General features: G+C 36.4%; 2 protein-coding genes across 4 annotated transcripts; both read right to left on the bottom strand.

The window, feature by feature from the left end:
• Positions 1-3328: 3328 nt before the first annotated feature.
• Positions 3329-7419, bottom strand: LOC113703626 (uncharacterized). 2 transcript variants are annotated; one of them, XM_027225055.2, is made up of 7 exons: positions 7147-7419; positions 6151-6217; positions 5995-6053; positions 5820-5909; positions 5563-5702; positions 3954-4011; positions 3329-3678 (listed from the first exon to the last, which is right to left on the bottom strand). In XM_027225055.2, exons 2-7 carry the CDS (start codon positions 6215-6217, stop codon positions 3502-3504), a joined length of 591 nt encoding a protein of 196 aa, XP_027080856.1. In that variant the 5' UTR covers positions 7147-7419; the 3' UTR covers positions 3329-3501. The 2 variants fall into 2 exon arrangements, with proteins under 2 accessions (XP_027080856.1, XP_071917483.1); XM_072061382.1 differs by having other exon boundaries at positions 5995-6069; positions 7147-7292.
• Positions 7420-9642: 2223 nt separating this feature from the next.
• On the bottom strand, positions 9643-18869 carry LOC113703916 (nucleoside diphosphate kinase 3). Of its 2 annotated transcripts, XM_027225435.2 has the most exons (16): positions 18187-18869; positions 17914-18060; positions 16444-16589; positions 16257-16368; positions 16097-16179; positions 15448-15511; positions 15221-15338; positions 14562-14716; positions 14243-14292; positions 12611-12693; positions 11766-11900; positions 10931-10968; positions 10753-10803; positions 10290-10457; positions 10093-10205; positions 9643-9978 (listed from the first exon to the last, which is right to left on the bottom strand). In XM_027225435.2, the coding sequence occupies exons 3-16, from the start codon at positions 16563-16565 to the stop codon at positions 9855-9857; spliced, it is 1416 nt and encodes a 471-aa protein (XP_027081236.1). In that variant the 5' UTR covers positions 16566-16589; positions 17914-18060; positions 18187-18869; the 3' UTR covers positions 9643-9854. The 2 variants fall into 2 exon arrangements, with proteins under 2 accessions (XP_027081236.1, XP_027081235.1); XM_027225434.2 differs by lacking the exons at positions 14243-14292; positions 14562-14716; positions 15221-15338; ... (4 more) ...; positions 17914-18060; positions 18187-18869 and having other exon boundaries at positions 11766-11897; positions 12611-12917.
• Between the last annotated feature and the right edge of the window lie 234 nt (positions 18870-19103).

Below are 19103 nucleotides of genomic sequence, written 5' to 3'. Positions count from 1 at the left end.
AACATCTATAGTAGACAAACTATCCAAGCAAACTAACAGAAACAAGACCAACAAGAAAGGAATAGCAAATGATAGCAGAAAAAGTAGGAAAACTTGCAAAATAAAAACAGAAGAGGCTAAACAAATTTACCAAAAAAGAATGAATGAGCAAGGAGGTTAAACAATAAAAGTCACATAGTTCGAAGAGTAGAAAGTGGCTACAACTCCAGGAGATGCACATACAATCTGCATGTAAGAAAGGGAAGCAGCACATCTAGTGCAGCAACAGTGCGAAACCAAGGAAAAAGGAGCAAACATCTAGTCTAAAAGAACCTGGATAGATAGCCAAGAAACAAGAAATGTAATTTGATTAAAAGAAATCTAAAGTAGAAACAGGAGGAACACCTCTTCCACCTCATGGCAACAAGGAGTATACCGATGCTCAGCCACGGATTTAAGGGGGGCTGGTGGGGGCTTAAGCCCCCCCCCAAGCCGCCGGAAAACCCCCTATACATAGGGGATTCCGGCGGCCAGCCCAGCCAGTTGGGCGGTGACGGCAACGTGAATAATCAACAAGATGAAGAAGACCTTGTGGATTATTCTCACTTTCTGTTTGAGCCTGATCCTCCAGGTCTTTTTTGAGACAAATAAATAGAGGCAAATGGCAATAGCAGTAGTGAGTGATACACACACACATCCATTTTCTTTTCATGACAAAATTGTGTAGTGTTTTATACTGGCAAGTACTTCAGCGGAACCTATGGAGGATGATGACAATCTAAGTTTTGTTTTCCCCTTCCTAAAAATCTTTCTTATTCAAGGACAATTAAGAGTATTTGGTGTGGATGAGACCAATAAGGCGGACGCGGGAGTCGTCCAACTTACCCAATTCGGAACTGAAAGACATTGTAGGCATTAATGCAGGGAAATAACATGAGAAGTACTTGCAATCTTCTCAAGTAAAACTCAAAAAACTGATAAGGCTGTAGACGACATTAATTTATTTTCTTTTCTTTATTTGTTTGGTTTAGCAAATTTGTGTGAAGAGATCATGTCCCCCATGATGACTTGCGAGTTCATAAACCCATGATGACCTGCGGGGGCTTTTCTACCAATTCAAGCATTTTAAATTTGGGAACCTTTACTCAATTCTTCAATAATGCCTTGCTAGGTTAAGAGGAATAATCACACACATCGCTTTTTTAATAATGATAACGGGCCGGATAAATACGTATGCGGCCTGCAAATCCTTCAATTCAATGCTTTCTATTTCGAACCATTTGGTACTTATTGGAGAAGTCTATGTATAGAAAATAGATGTAGATTTATTTTGCAATTAATCATTTAATTGCCCGACCAAGACCAATGGTCTTCTTCCTTCGCTTTTTCTTTTTCAGGATGCATAAAACTCCGAAACTGAAGAAGACAGAAGAATTGTTGGGAACCTTATCCCATACTTGGCATTAGTTCTACCAGTTGCGACTGCTTCTGTTGAAAGAGTATTTTCTGCAATGAATATTGTCAAGACTGATTTGCGCAACAAAATGGGAGACGAGTGGATGAATGACTGTCTGGTTGTATACATCGAGAAGGATATTTTTGCAACAATTGAAAATGAGCAAATATTGCAGCGTTTTCAACGGATGAAAACTCGCAGAATGCAATTGCCTCCTCTTCGTTATTCGAGTGCAACAACTACCAATACTTCAAGTGTTAATCAATAACAAATTTTTGGGTATGTATAATTATATGTTTTTATTATTTTTATAATTATTGATTCTAAATTTTACTTATTAAATATATTTATTTCGTCACAAAAAAAAAATTTTAATACACTTCAGTCCCCCCAAAAATAAATTTCTGGCTCCGTCCCTGCCGATGCTGATGCCAAGAGCCAGAAAAAAGAAAACCAGGGGAAGCTGAGCAACTGGTACAGAATGAGCTGCATGGGAGGAATATAAGGTCTGAAGTTTGCATGAGAAATGAATGGAAAGCTACTTTCCATTTCCGTTCATGAAAAGCCGGGTGGAGAAACTTCATGAAAAGCTGCGAAGAGAAGCCTCACAAGCGTGCAGTGCCTATGCGTTACAAATTTGAGGAACCATTAAAGCGTCAGAAGCCAGTGAATATATGGCTGTCCATGCACATGAAGAGATGTATATTGACGCCAGTGTTAGTAATTCACTAAAAATCATGTTCCTATTAGACATTCTTATTTAACCAATAAATCGCATAATAGCGGTATTTAACATAACACAATTAGCATATTTACATGGATCATTGCCATGTCTCATGCACTAAACAAAAATTATTTAGCAATTTCTTATCTATCACACTATAAAGTAAAGGTAAGACAAAAATAGCCAAAACATGTACATTATTGTCAAGTGCTATTATTCCACTTAAATACAATTTCCTGCAGTAATTTAATATAATATACGATTGTAATTAATAAATCACAGAACTGCAGTAATATGATATAATATTATTAGTAAAATTACATGGACTATTAACATATTCTATAGCTTGGGCAAAAGTTATCAAGCAATTTCGTATTTATCACACTATAATTTAATATAACATATCATCGTAATTAATAAACGGCACAATTGATGGTAATTTGATTAATATTATTATTAAAATTGCATGGGTTGTTGACATATTCTATAATTTGGGCAAAAGTTGTCAAGCAATTTCCTATTTATCACACTACAATATAAACCAAGACAAAAATACCAAAAAGCTGTATAGGGGCCGCAAGTTCTGGTAATTCATTCAAGCTCTCTATTATCTGCTTTTAATAGGAAGCAAATCATCACTTCCCTGCTTTTAACAGCTCGATAGAAAGCATTCTGCCTTTCCATAAGGCTCTTAGTAAAGATGTAATAATTGCTGCTGGGTTCCAAAGGACAGAGAACGTTTGACGCCTTTTTTGGTTCCAAGGACAAGAGACGCATGACGCTGAGTCCATACAACAATAGAAAGAATAGGACAAAAGAAAGAACAAGTATAAGTACAAAAAAAAAGAATTGAACACACACATCCAATCTCCTCTAGACCGCCTAATGCAAGACTACTATCAATAATAACCCCGGGACTATGATGCATTCCAATTACAGCCAAGCTGCGGAAGGAACACCTAGTCAACCATCACCAGAATCCTAATTTCAACACACACATCATCCAGCAGCACAAGGCCTGGAAGTATGCCTTGCATTCTGTGGGCCAAAAGACTATATGAACTTGTTGCATTGCAAATCAAAAATCAGTACCCATACTGAAAGCCTGAATATCCAACCATTGATAAAAAGCATGACTTGTAAAGAAAAAAAAAATGCTATACATAACATTTGAACCCCAAAGCAAGAGAATGTTGCTGGGACATTGCAAATCAACTTTATAGAATGTTATATCCAAACTAACAACAGTTTGCTGTTCCCCAAACTCTAAACCTTCTTATTAAAGTACAAGCACCTTCCTCCAGCAACCTAGGAAATCTAGATGTTCTAGCATGAATTGGTATCACTTGCCAAAACGAGCTCTTTGCCATGGTGGTAATCGTTGGCCACCACCATTTCTTTTTACAGGGTTGTTCTGTTGAGACAAGACCTTCATCCTTTGCTCTTTCATGTCTGCAAACAATGAATCTAGAGTCTGTGGCCTCTGCTTTGGTGTCACCTTGACCTGCTGCTGAGATTGCTGCACAAGAAAAAGAAGCTTTGTCAAGGGCAAGTCGAAGAGGCCCCAATAGCTGATTAAGATACAATGTGGTCCTATATTGGTTGACCAAGCTACCCAAACACATTAAAGGTCCTACATTGGTCGGTAGTGAACTGAATTCATAATAGTTGCCACTATATACACAATATTGAACAGAGGAAAAAGAATTAACCAATCCTTCCCAATGAGATCCATCAAGATTGGTCACATTTAAGGAGCCACCAACAATTTCTTGAAATATAAGAAGTGTATACCTTCATATTAAAGCCACCCCCGTTCACTGCCCTTCTCTGGACCATTGGAGCACCAACCCTGCACAAATATACAAACCATGATTGAAAGTCCAAAAGGAAATATTCACCAAATGAACCAAGCTTTCAAGCATGACTGGAGGTTCGAGGTCAGCAACAATACCACCCACATGTTAGAGACACTTACCCTCACTGTTTAAGGTATTTTCCAACTAACACAAGTGTAAGACAAACCATAAACAGTATAAAACAAGTTACAATCACGATGATTCCTGGATCTTTTGCCTTCAGCCAGTCTTGCCTCAAACTGAATATGCTATAAGCTAGGTACATATGAATAACCTCCACAGAAGCAGAAAATTAATACATTATCCAATCTGCCCAATTACAGAATACAAGCTCCACTGACTCCTCAGCAGTGACTATCATTACAAGCCCAGAAGCAAGTTTGACAGGCTTTTCCAAGCATTCAATATGCAACACCATACAATTCAGACAAGTTGATAATACTACCCATGCAGCTTCCCTCCCAAGATGAGAAAAACTACAACAAATAGAAAATTCCGCATCCAGCCACCGAAATGAATCAACACCCAATGCATACTAAGCACACGGCCTGGGAAAAATATAAACTCAAGGTTGATATATAACAACCAATACAAGCATCAAGAATACTGCTCCAAGAATTGCAAAATCTTTGGAGAGTAATGCATTTTATGTGCCAGAGGAAATTTGAAATAGCAAAGAGATCTTGGTACTCCATTCCCCTGAAGACAACACAGAAGACAGAAAGGTATTCACTATCCTGCTTTTGTCGGCCCTCACAATATAACAAGATGTGACCTCATCAATACCAATACATCACTGGCTCTTATAACATGCATTTCAGCAAAAGTTCAGACTTCATCAGCAAATGGAGATTCACAAAAGCTTCTTTGAGGTACCCCTTCAATCAATTAAACTCTAGAAACATCTACCAGTTATGCAGGGTAGCAAACCAGCTCACACTTTACCCCAATAACGTAAAGCAAAATAATCAAGAAGACTCTGTCAATGACAAAGCAAACCACTTAGATGCAATATAGCATCATGTGAATATATTGCTCTTCTTGTCTGATATTTGCCATAAAAGCTTACCCTTCACCTTAAACTGAAGAACTGATATTCTTACTAGGTCCAAAGAGCCAAATCAGCATAACCCCAATTCAAGAAATTAAACAATTTCAACCAAAACGCTCAAACTTTTAGCCCAACCAAATGCTGCATATCACGAAAGCCAAGGGAGTACACTTTCTGAACCTTGTGTACCAACTCTACTTGCTTAAAGTCATAAAAAAGATGCTTTGGTCCTAACATCAACCAAAAAGTCCCAACAATGGCATCCTCTTTCTGATACAACAAGAAGTGGCAGAAGTAAAAGCCATGAATACTACTGAGGAACACGATTTACCTGCAAAATGTTTGAAGTGTTTACCACAATTAATTAGCATGACTGAAAACACCAAATCTATAAATTTTTTGCCAACTATTAAACACGACAATCATAATTGTCATAACAGGGCTCTCATCCACTGCATTTGAAACAGCTCATGCATTTTGTATTCCAACATACCTCGGCTTATTAACATTCACTGCCCTGATCCCATTGAAAGGTCTGTTACGGATAGGAACGGCTGCAGCTTTTCTTGCAGCCTCAGTTGCCAAAGGGAATTGGTTTCCCTGAAAATTGGACCTCCTCTGACCAAGGGCACCCTAGTAGGAAAATTTTGAATTTAATAATCATCTCAAGTCATTGGAAACCAGATACCCCACTTCACTTCTAGGGAACACAAATATCAATGTCACAATCAGCACAACTTAACAGTATACCTGTCTCATGGTAGACCTTGCATCCATAAACCTCTGCACCTTTGCCCCTTTATCTTGGGTAACATTATCCACAAATTTCTTACTTCTATTCTGAATAGTTCAAAAAGAAACTGTTAAACATGGCCAAGTGCCAACTAATCCAACGTTGAAAAGTCGAAAGAAATATATTTCTTACTGAAACTCTCTGCTTCCTGCCTTTAGATGTGTTATTTTTTGACATTTTGATGATATCATCTGTGTAGTTATATGCCTTAACATCAGTACCATTGGGAATTCTTACATTAATTCAATAAAAGATTGCAGCAATATGTATAATTGCTAACATGCGCACCTAAAGTCATATCCATTTTCTTCTCTGTCAGGGCAATTGCCTCACTTGTAAGCGGTTTACTAGCCATCTGCCATGATAAAGAATGATAAACAGAATTGAATGACAACAGGATATCATATAATAGCTTACTCAAGTAAAAACCAAATGAAGAATCAAGAGAAAATGATTTCAGAAATTTTCCACATTCCTAAATTGTAAGAGAAGAAAAAGAAGGGGCTCAGAAAACAACTACACAAGAGCTGAGGAATTAAGTATGTCATTACCAAGCAATCTTCAGAACACGTTATGCAGTCGAACCAAACTCAAGAAATTTTCCAATATACTAAGCATCAATAGTGTCTGTTTTGTCCTACAACCAAACAATAACGAAAGGAATCCTCACCTTCCAACCCAAACAGTAACCAAGAACTACTGAATCCCAAAGAGAGGATTTGTCCTCAAACCACAAAAATGCATCAAAACAAGTTCTTTCATCCAGCATAAAACAACAAAGGATGACAAGATTTTGATGATGCACAGGAAATTTTTTCTTAGTTTCCCCAATTTCTGAGAATCAAAAAAACCGTCCGAACCAAACAATTTGCTTGACAAAACTTGCAACAGTTGCCATGAATCCAGAAACCATAATAAGTTGGTTAATACTAAATTTTCCTAAATTCAAAAATTTTTAAAAAAAGGTTGAAGCAAAAGGGAAATGCAAAACAACCGTTACCCACACCCAAATCGTAAAAAAAAAACAAAAAAAATGACATACAACTTCAGGAACCAGTATAACCTAATATTAGCATCTGACCACATCCAAAATCAATCAAGAAACAATTTCCAGTACTTCGTAAATCAAACACTCAAACTTCAACCGCATAAAACACAACTAAAACGACAATGAATAAAGCATGTAAAAAAACAGCCACATCAATAAGTAACAAAATAAATTTAAAAAAAAGGGGAAAAACATCTAAATCTATCAAAAGATTCGAATTTGAGGAGAAAACATACCTGTTAAGAAGTTGAAACAAAGACCAACAAAAAATTTGAGTTAGGAATTGGAAGGCGGCTTTGGTTAGGGTTTGTTGTGTAGAAGACGGGAGGAACCGAGAGAACCTGAGAAAAGCACCGGCGAAAAGAAGGAAGAGGACTTGAGTAACCGATTTAGGTTGAGGTAAAAAATATTTATAGGGGGTTCTAACGATTGGCGGGTTTTAATATCCAGAATTTACCGTCGGCTTATGAATTGGGATTTAATTTCCAGCTCGAGTCCGGCTGTACAGCGAGTGGGTAGATCTCATGGTGCAGCCTCTTGTATCGTGTGAATTACTACGTTAGCCACCCACGGGACCTTGGAGCATGCTTCATTTAACCAATAACAAGATGCCACGTTGCTCTTCAGTTTTTTTTTTTTGGTGGGAAAAATGGCAAGCTTTAATATATTTTGTTTGGATAGAGTATTATTTGAAATATTATTTGGAATAATTACTGTAGCACTTTTTGTGATGTGATGTGATGTGATGTATGTGAGATAAAAAGGTAATTGGGGATGTAAAAAGGTGGATTGGGAAATGTGTTTATGATCAAGCGAAATATTATTTGAGATATTTGTACTATCCAAACACTCTTATTTAAGATATTTGTGCTATCCAAACACTCTTATTTCAAAGTAGGGAAAAACCCCGTAAATATATACTAGGGCTTTAAGGCACACTCTAACCTATGTGCAATTAATATTTATCAAAATTATCTCTTTAAAAAAATTTTATGAGTTTTATGGGTCAAATAAGTGTTTTTTTATGGATTTTATAGGTCAAATTCCATTATAATTATAATGTAGATAAAGCATATAGATAGATAATGAAAGTGAAGCATAATACATGGGAGTTGGGAGTTGGTGCAAGGGAGTTGTAGCCAATGGAAAACTAAACAAATAACTATCTTCTGATTCAAATAACTATGTGCGAAGTGTGGAGGTTTTTTTTTTAAAAAATATATATATATTTGGATAAATTTGCCCTTATAATTAAGCGTATATTAGAAATTTTAAAAAGTGACACTCTGTGTTTACACCGTATAACAACACTCTCCCATCATATATTACTAGTTGCAAGGCACATAATAATGTGTGTGCGATTAATAGGAAAAATATTTGTAAAAATTTTTATTATATTTATTGAAATCGTTTTTAGTTTATCAGTGGATAGTCGATGAGTATTTTATTATGGGTGTTATGATGAGTAGAAAATGGTTTTAATAATTGTAGCCGTTATCATCCAAATTAATTGTGGGTTTACAAAAGATGCTACGGTAGTTTTTATCTTAAAAAAATTGTTTGATATCTTATCATACACCAAACCAAGCCCCTATTCTTACATTATTATAATGGGAATATTATATTAGCCATCGATGCACACTCTTTTCTGTTGGGTTAATGGACGTAGATTCATTATTTGACAATAATATCTAGTTATAGTAAATTAAAAGCTTAATACAGAAAAATTATAAAAATCAAACAAAAAGTTAAATCAAGTAAATATTTGTAAGTAGTTATGTTTAAATGATATATATGTATTTCATTGGTTGTGTGATTTTAGTGGTTGAATTGATCCAAGTTACTCGTGAGAAATAATTCGAAGAGTGAAAAAAGGAATTCTAAAAAGTAACAACTGATTGTTTATATCAAACTATCTCATTTCACTTTATTATTGTGTGCATACACATACACACACTAACACATTAGTGATCGATGTATACTCGATATGTGTGCAAGTGATAAAAAAAAAACTATGTTGACTTAATGAATGTAAATTCATTATTTGATAACAAAATATAGTTGCAGAAAAATTTTAAAAATTTAAAAAGTTAATACAAAAAATCATAAAAATCAAACAAAAAAAATTAAATCAACCAATTATCTGTCAGAGGTTATGTTTAAGTGATAAACATGTAATTCATTTGTCGTATGATGTCAGTACTTGAGTTGAAGTGGGTTAACGGTGAAAAGTTAGTTAAAGGATAAAAAAAAAATTGTAAAAAATGACAACAGATTATTTACACCAAATCATCTGCTCCCGCTTGATTATTGTAGATACACATATGAGTTCTTAAGAGCAAGCCTAACCCCTCTACGAGTTAAAGTGCCCTTCTTGTCATCACTTAAGATACACATATGAATTCTCAGGAGCAAATATAAGCCCCATTAGGAATCTAACCCCTCTTTTGTTTATAGTACTAGTATTTGTTTCAACCCTCTATATGAATCTAACCCCCTATTCTGTTTATAGTGCTAGTATTTGTTTCGACGGGTTGTTGTTCTTCAATGATTATTTTTATTTATTTTTTATGTTTCATCCCTCTTTACATTTTTTTCACCTAGACCCAAAATTCGAATCCTGAATTTGATAATTGAGAGAACTCTGTCTTTGACATGATGCATTAGCGGTTAGTCATACAGTCTTCAAAGACTAAACATATAACGGCATATTAACTGGTAGAGAAACGAACTGTCAAGGTAAAATTGCATTGAACTAAGTCATGTGCTAATTAATTTGAGGAAACAAATTATTGCTATGATTTTCACAGCGAGTTTGTTCCAAACTAATGTGTTGTTCCTCGCCCAAACACATGCACATTATTTTGATAATTTTCGTATTTATCCACTCTTTGACGTGGACCGAAGTTGCAGAAGAAACGGTAAATTAAAGAAAAAAATTGTCTCAGTTGCTTCCATAGACCCATTTCTCTGCATTGCTCGTGTAGCTAACCAACTCATCGGGCTTGAACCATAGGCTGATTTCATCCTTCGCAGTTTCAGGGCCATCACTTCCGTGAATAATATTTCTGAAAGCATAAAAGCCAATACAAATTCGACACGTCCAAATATACTAAGCACGTAATTCTAAAGACCAAACAGCTTTTAGAAAAACAAAACCACTTTGACATATAGAATGTTACCTTCCAACCACAACAGCTAAGTCACCTCTAATGGTTCCAGGTTCTGATTTCTGTGGATCTGTAGCACCAATAAGTTTCCGGCCATATTTTATTACTCCTTCGCCTTCCCAAACCTAAACGAGCAAAAATGCGCTCAAAAGTTTTTATCGGTTGCATAAGTAGTCAAACAGATCATGGCAGAGTTTGGTTCATCTTACCATTGCAATGACAGGACCAGAGCTTAGAAAGTCACAGAGGCCATTAAAGAATGGTCTTTCCTTGAGATCATGATAATGCTTTTGTGCAAAGTCCTTTGAAGGAACCACAATTTTGATTGCCACGAGTTTAAAACCTTTGCGTTCAAAGCGGGATATGATTTCTGCAATCTGAAACTCAGGAACACAATTTTAGATCAAACAAAGATGCTCAATGAGATACGGAGAACATGAAAAATAATCCATTTCTAGATGATGAACTGAATTGAAAAGCACAATCCAGGCCTATTCTCTCAAGAGGACACCAAAACACAAAATCAGTAAAAAGGAACAGAAAAGTGTATAACATATATCCAAGAGGGAAGTTTCCAGTCAAGCGCCATGTTAAACGGTTGGTAATCAATTCGGAAATCCAAATAAGCAAGGTGTCCCTGTAGGACGACAGAATAATTTGACTGCATCATACCAGTCCTCTTTGCACCCCATCAGGCTTGATGGCAATAAAAGTGCGTTCCAACTAAATAGAGAGGAAAAGGCGCAGAATCAGTCACAAAGAAAACTCAGACAAAAAAATACTGTTGGCAAAATTATGTGTGCATGTGTATGTGAGGAGCAGTAGGATGAAAGGAGAGCAAATAATGTACCTCTGCAGCATGTGCTTCTTGCTCTGTGAGCATGTAAGCTGCAGAATCAAAGGAAATTGAAAGAATAATAAGTACTGGTTGTCCAACGTGGTTATTGTAATGCACAATCTAGAGCAACTTAAAGTATCTGGTTTGGAGCTTTAAAAGTAAACAAGCAATCAAAATGACTGATCCTACTCACAATGAAGTGAAAGACAGCTTCCAGATCATGATTTTGTAAGACCAATTGCACAAGGATCTATATGTTCAATTTCTAGTACAAACCAAATTTGCCCATATGAGAGAGAGAGAGAGAGAGGGAGAGGGAGATCACAATCTACAGTTTTGAACCTCAAGGAGCTATTGGAGACTCAATTTTTAAGCATTATAGGCAATAATCAAGTTCTGTCGGGCGAGAAAAACAAGGCAGTAACTCATGCTCGAGTACAACCTGAACAAACTAATTCACCCCATTCCATGCATAAGAAATAAGAATGGAATAATTACTGTAGAAGAGGTCCTGGATGCCACAATGCTAATGTTAAGCCAGGGACAAGGCTCCTCTTCTTTTCACTTGAATTTATGATGTATAGAATTTCGATTCTAAGCCTACAAGAGGACGTTGCCCGCGCATTGGCTGATTCAAAACTTATTTCCAGAGTGCCACGGTCATACTGTTCTGGCTGCTTATTGATGAAAAGTGCTCTTAATGCCAGAGATGACACATATAAGAACATATGGTTAAACTAAAAGATCCAGCAACCTTAACCCAACCTCCGATTATCTTAACCATATCTACAAAGACAGCGGCTGGAACAAAGCAGTGAATTTGACATATAAATTTGGTAACTGGAACCTGCTGCAGGGAGGGCAAGGAGCCCTGAAATCCAACTTCTAGAAGCATTTCCTGGATCCACCCTGCTATGCGCGGCAAGGGAAGTTGCCCTTCCTCTCAATGAAACTGCTGCTGCAGCTGCTGCTGCTCGCCCTTCTGCAACCAAAGAAATATATTCACTACTTATATTGCTTCAGGTAAGCATTAAAACAGGTTCGCTGTAAAGCTACTAATGGTGAGATTTGTTTCCCAATGTGCAAAAACAGACAAAATAACAGATTAATATATTAATCTATCTGCTACGATTGATTGTCTAGAGACACGAGAGACAAGACACAGGCCGAAAAAATCAGAGAGAAGGAACGAGCATTTGCAGATGCCCAGATGGAACAGAAATCTGAATGGGATTTTATGAATTCAATTCGGAAACGAACATTCTTCATTAATTCCAGAAGAGCAGGGTCACAGACGGCAACATGTCAATCTAATACACCTACAGAGTTACAAAAACAGGCCTAGTCCTAGGCTAACCAAAAACTCCACCAGCACTCCTCTGACTCAAATCGACAAACAAAACAATCTTGAAAGACTCACAACACAAATACGCCAATACCATAATGATTTTTGCACATACTTCGAAAAGAGTATAAAAAGATTCAATTTTGACTTCTTTCTTTCATTTGTCCGACAAAAAGAAGAACACTTGTCAACTTGCATGCGAGTTGATAACCAACAATGCAAAAAGGCCAACTACTAATGAAACGTACACAGCAAAATTTTAAACCAGAGAGAATAAAAAAGTTATCGAAACATAGGAAGAAACAATTCAAATAATTCGAGACGCAGCAGCGACGCAAGTAATTTACCGGAAAAGGCACGAGAGCTCTGCCTGGTGGATGCAGAAAGAAGAGTCCTTGCAGCTCGTGCAGCGGATCTGCAAATCTCGGATCTCATCTTTCTTTTTCTTTTTTTTTTATTTCCCTTTTCCGAGTTTATGTAATCGAACTTTATGAAAAACGTGGAGCTGCGGCTTCTGGTTTTGAGGTGAAAAGGTCAAAAAGAGAAATGAGTATATAATGATAGGAGTGATGAGTGATGTACTTTTCTCCTGGATTGAGCGAGCGAGCTTTTCTGCTTCTGCTTCTGTTTCTGCTTCTAGGAGTAATGGATTTGATTCGGTAAAGCAAAGTACACGGTACACTACACAAAAGTGCAGCAATGGCATTGTACATTATGCAATTAGGTGTGGTACGTCGAGTCCTTCTTTGACAACTGGCAGTTATCATATTTACCCAGGTTAGAGACCTTAAAGGCTACTCATTGGTTACGTGACTTACGTGAGTTACGTCCACTCCTCAGTCAAAACCCTACCCGAATCTTTGGGACTTTTGTGGGTTCAGAAATGGCCTACCGGCATCTGCTTACGACGGCGTAGTGGTTTTTGTTCCTTTTTCTTTTCTCGTTTGGTAAGTTGGCTATTGTGTGAGTGAATCACGTGTGATGCAATTTTGGAAACTCGGACTAAATTTATTTAAGTGAGGAAAAAAATTCTTTTTTTTTTAATGCTTTTTGGTCACTTCTGGACTCTGGATATGCTTCGCCCTTTTTCTTCTTGTCTTCTACAGATATATTTTGAAGGAAGCATTTTGTAATGCAAGTAAGAGTGGAGCTTCTTTCGTGAGAGAACAAGGAATGCTGCCTATTACCAGAAATGAGAGTTGGCAAATATCACGACCGGACTTGTTTGAATACCCGATTTTTTTAAATAATATTTTACTTATATTATAAACATATTTTTCAACTCATCTTTTTATATTTTCAATCACCTTTTTATCTCACATATATCACATCACAAAAAAAATTACTGTAATTATTTCAAATAACGCTCTATCCAAACAGGATCATTTATATGTCAAGACAGATTTCTTTTTTCTTGCTATATCACTTTATTCCTTATTCTAATCTGACCATGCTTTTGTTCGATGGAATAAAGTGGAAAGACGCACTAATTGCCACTGCCAGTATTGGAATAGTTTTACAGTGAATGACTTTGTTGGAACTCCATGTACATAAAGAAACTGTTGATGTTCCATCACCCGGCCAAAATCAAATGGTACATAATTTTGCCGCATAATATTGTCTTGTGTTGTGTTGCTGCCAAACCAAGAAAGCACAAACTTTGGTGTATCTCAAATATCACCACTACGCTTGACAGCATGTGAACTGTATCTACCACGGCCCAGAGAAATAAAATTGATGTACAATCGTGAGTTCTAAAACCTTTTCACAAAAATTAGTAGTAAAAGGCTAAAAGCACCATTGATTATGGTTCTAGCTGGAATGGGATATGTACAAATCACACAAAATAATTTCTCGTTGTTGCAGTCAAGAGTCAGGAATCAGATGCTACTATTTACAACATGTTCGGCAGTATTTACGGTTCAAGCTTGAACATGTAACCCAGTCAAGTTTCCCTTGAATCATCAACAGCTTTAGACTCAGATCCCAATTTGCAGTCGATTTGTAATGCTTCCAACCAAACATCCACCTAAGGCGAAAAAAGAAATTAGCGAGACCTGTATCCACATGTTCATCCAGTTTCTATTAACTTAGGAGGGAACAATTTGTGGATTAGGGTTTTTCCCTAATTCTAAAACCATTTGACTCATTTCTCACTTGTAAGATAATGGTCAAATTCTGAAAGAGAAAGTCATGCACAAAATAACACGTTCTGGGAGGTCTAGAGTTGGCTTTTACTCATAATCCACTAATGAGGTCAAGAAGAACACCTTCCCCACCAAAAAGAAGAACAACTACCTGCACGTCGGAAGCAGTTGAGCACTCATAGCGCAGGCCATGACGGGTTAAGATGTAAAAGCAATATCGGATTTCCTCATCTTCTCGTGTAAGGTTTGGAAGACGACCAACTTCAACCACATCAGAGAGTAGTGTGGAGTCCTGGGGACTCAAATCTGTAAATTGTCACATATAAGCTCATTGACAAAGAACACAGAAAGTATGGATGCTAATATTTTACAAGCTGCAAGAAACAGTTGGAATGGAATTCCACAATTTTCAAAATTACAAGTGAGATGCAGCCCAACCCATCGCAATTTACATTCTGACAATGACAAGCATCAATATGTGAGATTAAACAATGGAGAAAAAACTTGATAACTCTGATGTGCTATTATTTTGAGGTAAGCCATTAATGTATAAAAAGGATAATAAATATGTGTAATAAGTCACCAAACACCATCTATTTTTAATGGTTCAATTAACAACAGAACATACTGTGGCATGTAGAAAAACCAACCCAAGCAGACAGAAGATTTCATGTACTCTCTACCATCTAAGATTATAAAGAATCTATGAGCACTTTTAAATACAGAAGTCTCCAACAACTTTGATGTGAATGGACATGCATACTTTGAAGAAAAAAGTCACTGCTGAAAATTAAGACTCTGATTGATTACCAGTCGATGCCAAATACAGAAAAATACACGATCCTTGGAGGACAACAAAGCGTGGAAGCCAGTCGTCAACCTCAGCATCATCAAGAGGAGGAGGTTCTCCTGGTAATGTTGCCCATCTCTGCCAAAGAAATGAGATATATTGTAATGATGTATGCAAAGTGCAGACAGGACACGGGGTCTTACTACAAGCATATGGTTAGAATTGAAAGAATTTGCACGGTCCCTACCGTTCTCAAGTACAAATAGCCTGATAGACGAGCAGATCGCAATATTTCATCAAGATGTTCCAGCCTGTATAAGACAGGAAATATTTTCAGGCAACATACATTTTAAATATGCTCCACGGTATCTACATTAACTATTCCAGACGCAATACGCGCACAATAACACACACGCACAGACACACTCATATGAATGTGGAAAATAGACAGGATTGCTCGATCAAAATTGGAATTGCCAAGTCATCCATGACTTTTTATTTCAGTCAATTAATTCAAAACAAGATATCGCAGAGAGAGAGAGAGAGATGTTGAGCAATATATCTATTGACTCCAAAACAATTGACCCACAAAAGGCTTTCGTGGTTATAACTTGAACAATGAATACAAATTATCATCAACATTTGATCCAAGAGCTTTTGTTGTGATGATTTTTATTTCTTTTTTATCCTTGCTATAATATGAGCATATGAATTGAGACAGCTTTGCATAGCGAAGCAGTTGAATTTAGATTTATTCATTGTATTTCTATGTCAGAACTTAAATGAGCTTTACTTTTAGCATAATTGCGAGAGCGAAGGAAGAGGAAACATGTACTTGCAAAACTAAATCTATGGGTAATCAAAAGATCAAAAATATAGCATGAAAACCGCCATACTGGGCTTTCAGGTGGGCTTCCCTCTCTTCCAAGTCAGTTATCTCTGATCGAAGAGATGCAACTTCTGTGGCACTTAGCACAACCTGTAAAATGCACTCACTAGTTATCCACAATGTACCATATTACTAAATCATGAAGTTCAAGATAATGTGTAATCAACCTTTTCCTGACCATCCGTTCCAGATATCCAAGGTAACCCCCGTAAACTAAACAAGTTCAACATTGATGCAGCACTCTTTAACTGTCTTCGAGCCCACAAACTGCTGTGGGACCTATCCTAAAACAGAGAAGATGAAATTAATTCAAAAAAAGCAACTATTTACATGGTATCTTTCAAGGAGATATACCTCAAATAACTATTAGTTCTTGAATCTGTAGAAGAAGTTTGACTTTGGGGACGATCTGCATCAGATGTTGAAGCTTGAAAATGATCAGCAAAAACCTCTATTCCTGGAGGGCCATCACCCATGGAGCTTACCTCTGGGCAGAAAAGCTATGAGTTATGTAAATTTAAGTTAGAACAAACTCACCAAAAATCCAGGAGGCTCCTCATCGTGACAGGAACCTCTCCTAAAATACTGAAAATTACAGTTAACTCTCTATATTTTCATATGGCATAAAATAAATCTCTCCTACCACAACAGCACCTACTAAAGTTGATGAGATCATGAAGAATTTCTTTCACACTTTCAAAGCACAGTAAGAACTAAGAAAAGCTAATTAAAGAGAAGCCACTCCCCGTAGAAACATTGGGGTAATCTTGTGAAAACCACTGAGCATAAAAGGTAAGCTAACAATGAAGGCAGTAAAATTTCCAAAACACTCAACCAATTATTTTCTGTTGCGTTCAATCACATACAAAGTATAATGTTCAAAAAAATAAAATCAGAGACTGTACCTTGTGGTATGCCTAAATGGTCCAATGATAAGTTTATTTGATTAGCACAGGATTCAGAAGTATATGGCCTATATCAGAGACTACAGCAACAGCCAGTCTTTTTAAACAGGACTTGCTTAGTCTTAAGATTTCTTGTCCAACACATTCTTTATACACACATCAAAATGTAGTGTCATTCTGAGTTTCCCCTTGCAATGAACAAAATTACTGCAAAAAGACAACCAAAAAGGAAAAGAAGAAGAACAAGAAAGGTGTGGATTAATTACACCTCATACAATGTCATAGATCTGAATTCCGGGGACAAAACTGAAGAGAACTAATCCCTACTATCCTTGAGATGTCAAAACAGAATGCCTAAAAGGCAAATCAGGACTCAGTTTCAGTAAGGCGATAAACTGGTTTACAGCTTTGAAGAGCTGCTGATCACCACTACCCAAATCAAAGAGGTGTTAAACACTCCAGTGTACAAGCTCTAAAGAAATCCAGGAAAGCCATTTTGTGCACTAATCATAGTATAACAGCGCGAATCAAAAAGTCAATCTCGACTACATCATCAGATTACTGAATCATCTCATTCATTCGACAATGAATAATTAGTTCGATCACAAATTATCAATATGAGCTGGTTATGTGATGAACATTTAATGGCAAACTGCAAGAAAACATGTGCATACGTAGATTATGAGCTTAACCAACCCAAAATTCAATAGTGATTAGCAAGACATGCGCCAAATTCTTTCAGCGATCATACAAGCAGATCAAATATAGGTTGAATCCAATATTAAGTAGCTTATATTCCTGCTGCAGCGTACATAACAACCCATCATCTTCAACTAAACACTACTACTAATTAAAAGATAACGAGTATTTTCCGTACGAATTCAAACTAAAATAAATTAGGCAGAAATTAGGAGCTAACCAGCGCAAAGACACGCCTCAACTGAAATGAATCACTATATCAACCGAATTTCACTTGATCTCAACAAAAAGGTTCAGCACAGAATTATAGTTCCCGAATTCAGGCCTACAAAACTTCCGCAAGTCTCACTGATTTGAACTAATACCCCTGCAAATAAAACTAGCGAATCATAACTGAAAACATAATTCAGTAAATGAAATACTACTCCGATAAAATAAGCGCGGTATACGAGTAATTGGACAAAGTAAAACAGAAGGTGCTTGTAGCTCGAACCTGTAAAGTACGATGATGATTATGATGATCAACTGAAGTTTTGCCGAGGTCCAAGAGAGATGGGGACTACGAAAAGTTGCTTTTGGTACGGGAAAGACGGTTGTTGACGTTGGACACAATTACTAATGATTTGAGTGGTGGAGGTGGATGTTGTTGTGAGTTAATTGGAAGGGGATTGCTTAAGTACGTATCTGGTGTCTAGTTTGTAGTGGTTAGTGGTAAAATGGCAATCCTACCCCCATTGGTTGGTTATTTTTTTCAAGGAGGTTAGCTGGAAATTGGCATCTCAGATTGGTTGGTCGGACCGCGCAACCAAAATAGTTGTCTTATCCCCGATCCAGTTCCTTATTAATTCCTAAATTTAACAACAACAATTATCATTACCTGGGTTCGCCTTCTTAATTAAATTTTTTTAAAAGTGAAAACCGTTCAAAATATCCCTCACGTTTAAAATAGTTTCAATTAAACATCCCTCACTTTTAAAATAGTTTCAATTTAAGTTTTTAATCACTTTTTATCATAAATCTATCACTTGATCTACATGTGATCATATTTTTTTTAAAGACAAAAAAGTTAGATCTCATTTGTAATTAAACAAATGATTTGATCCATATTTATTTTTACCCTAAAAATGTAGAATTTGATCTAAACCATATCATTTTTTCTCCTAAAAAAGTGAAATCGGACTAAACTCATATTTATTTTTGCCATTAAAAAAAAGTAGAACATGACACCTTTTTATACAAAAGAAAAAAAGATTGCATGTGATTCACACACGGTGATTTTAGGTTAAAAAGTGATAAAAAAAAACGTAGGTTAGAACCAAATTTTAATAACTTGAATTTGTAAGAAATATAAAATTACTATATTAAAAGTGAAGAACAAAAAAATTCATTTGCGAAAATGTAAAAAACATT

This window comes from Coffea arabica, chromosome 8e, assembly GCF_036785885.1.
Source record: "Coffea arabica cultivar ET-39 chromosome 8e, Coffea Arabica ET-39 HiFi, whole genome shotgun sequence".
Taxonomy (NCBI): Eukaryota; Viridiplantae; Streptophyta; class Magnoliopsida; order Gentianales; family Rubiaceae; genus Coffea; species Coffea arabica.
Note: the sequence above shows the minus strand (reverse complement) of the source record. Positions and strands in the feature narration are given on the sequence as shown.

Excerpts from the sequence above, each read along its gene's own strand:
- LOC113703916 (XM_027225435.2), bottom strand. The coding sequence starts at position 16,565 with ATGGGTGATGGCCCTCCAGGAATAGAGGTTTTTGCTGATCATTTTCAA. Across the intron at positions 10,458-10,752 it reads ATGGGGTGCAAAGAGGACTG|ATTGCAGAAATCATATCCCG; the intron begins GTATGATGCAGT and ends CCTGAGTTTCAG. Across the intron at positions 9,979-10,092 it reads TTAGCTGTTGTGGTTGGAAG|AAATATTATTCACGGAAGTG; the intron begins GTAACATTCTAT and ends TTATGCTTTCAG.
- LOC113703626 (XM_027225055.2), bottom strand. The coding sequence starts at position 6,217 with ATGGCTAGTAAACCGCTTACAAGTGAGGCAATTGCCCTGACAGAGAAG. Across the intron at positions 5,910-5,994 it reads GCAGGAAGCAGAGAGTTTCA|AATAGAAGTAAGAAATTTGT; the intron begins GTAAGAAATATA and ends TGAACTATTCAG. Across the intron at positions 4,012-5,562 it reads GTGAATGTTAATAAGCCGAG|GGTTGGTGCTCCAATGGTCC; the intron begins GTATGTTGGAAT and ends ATATTTGTGCAG.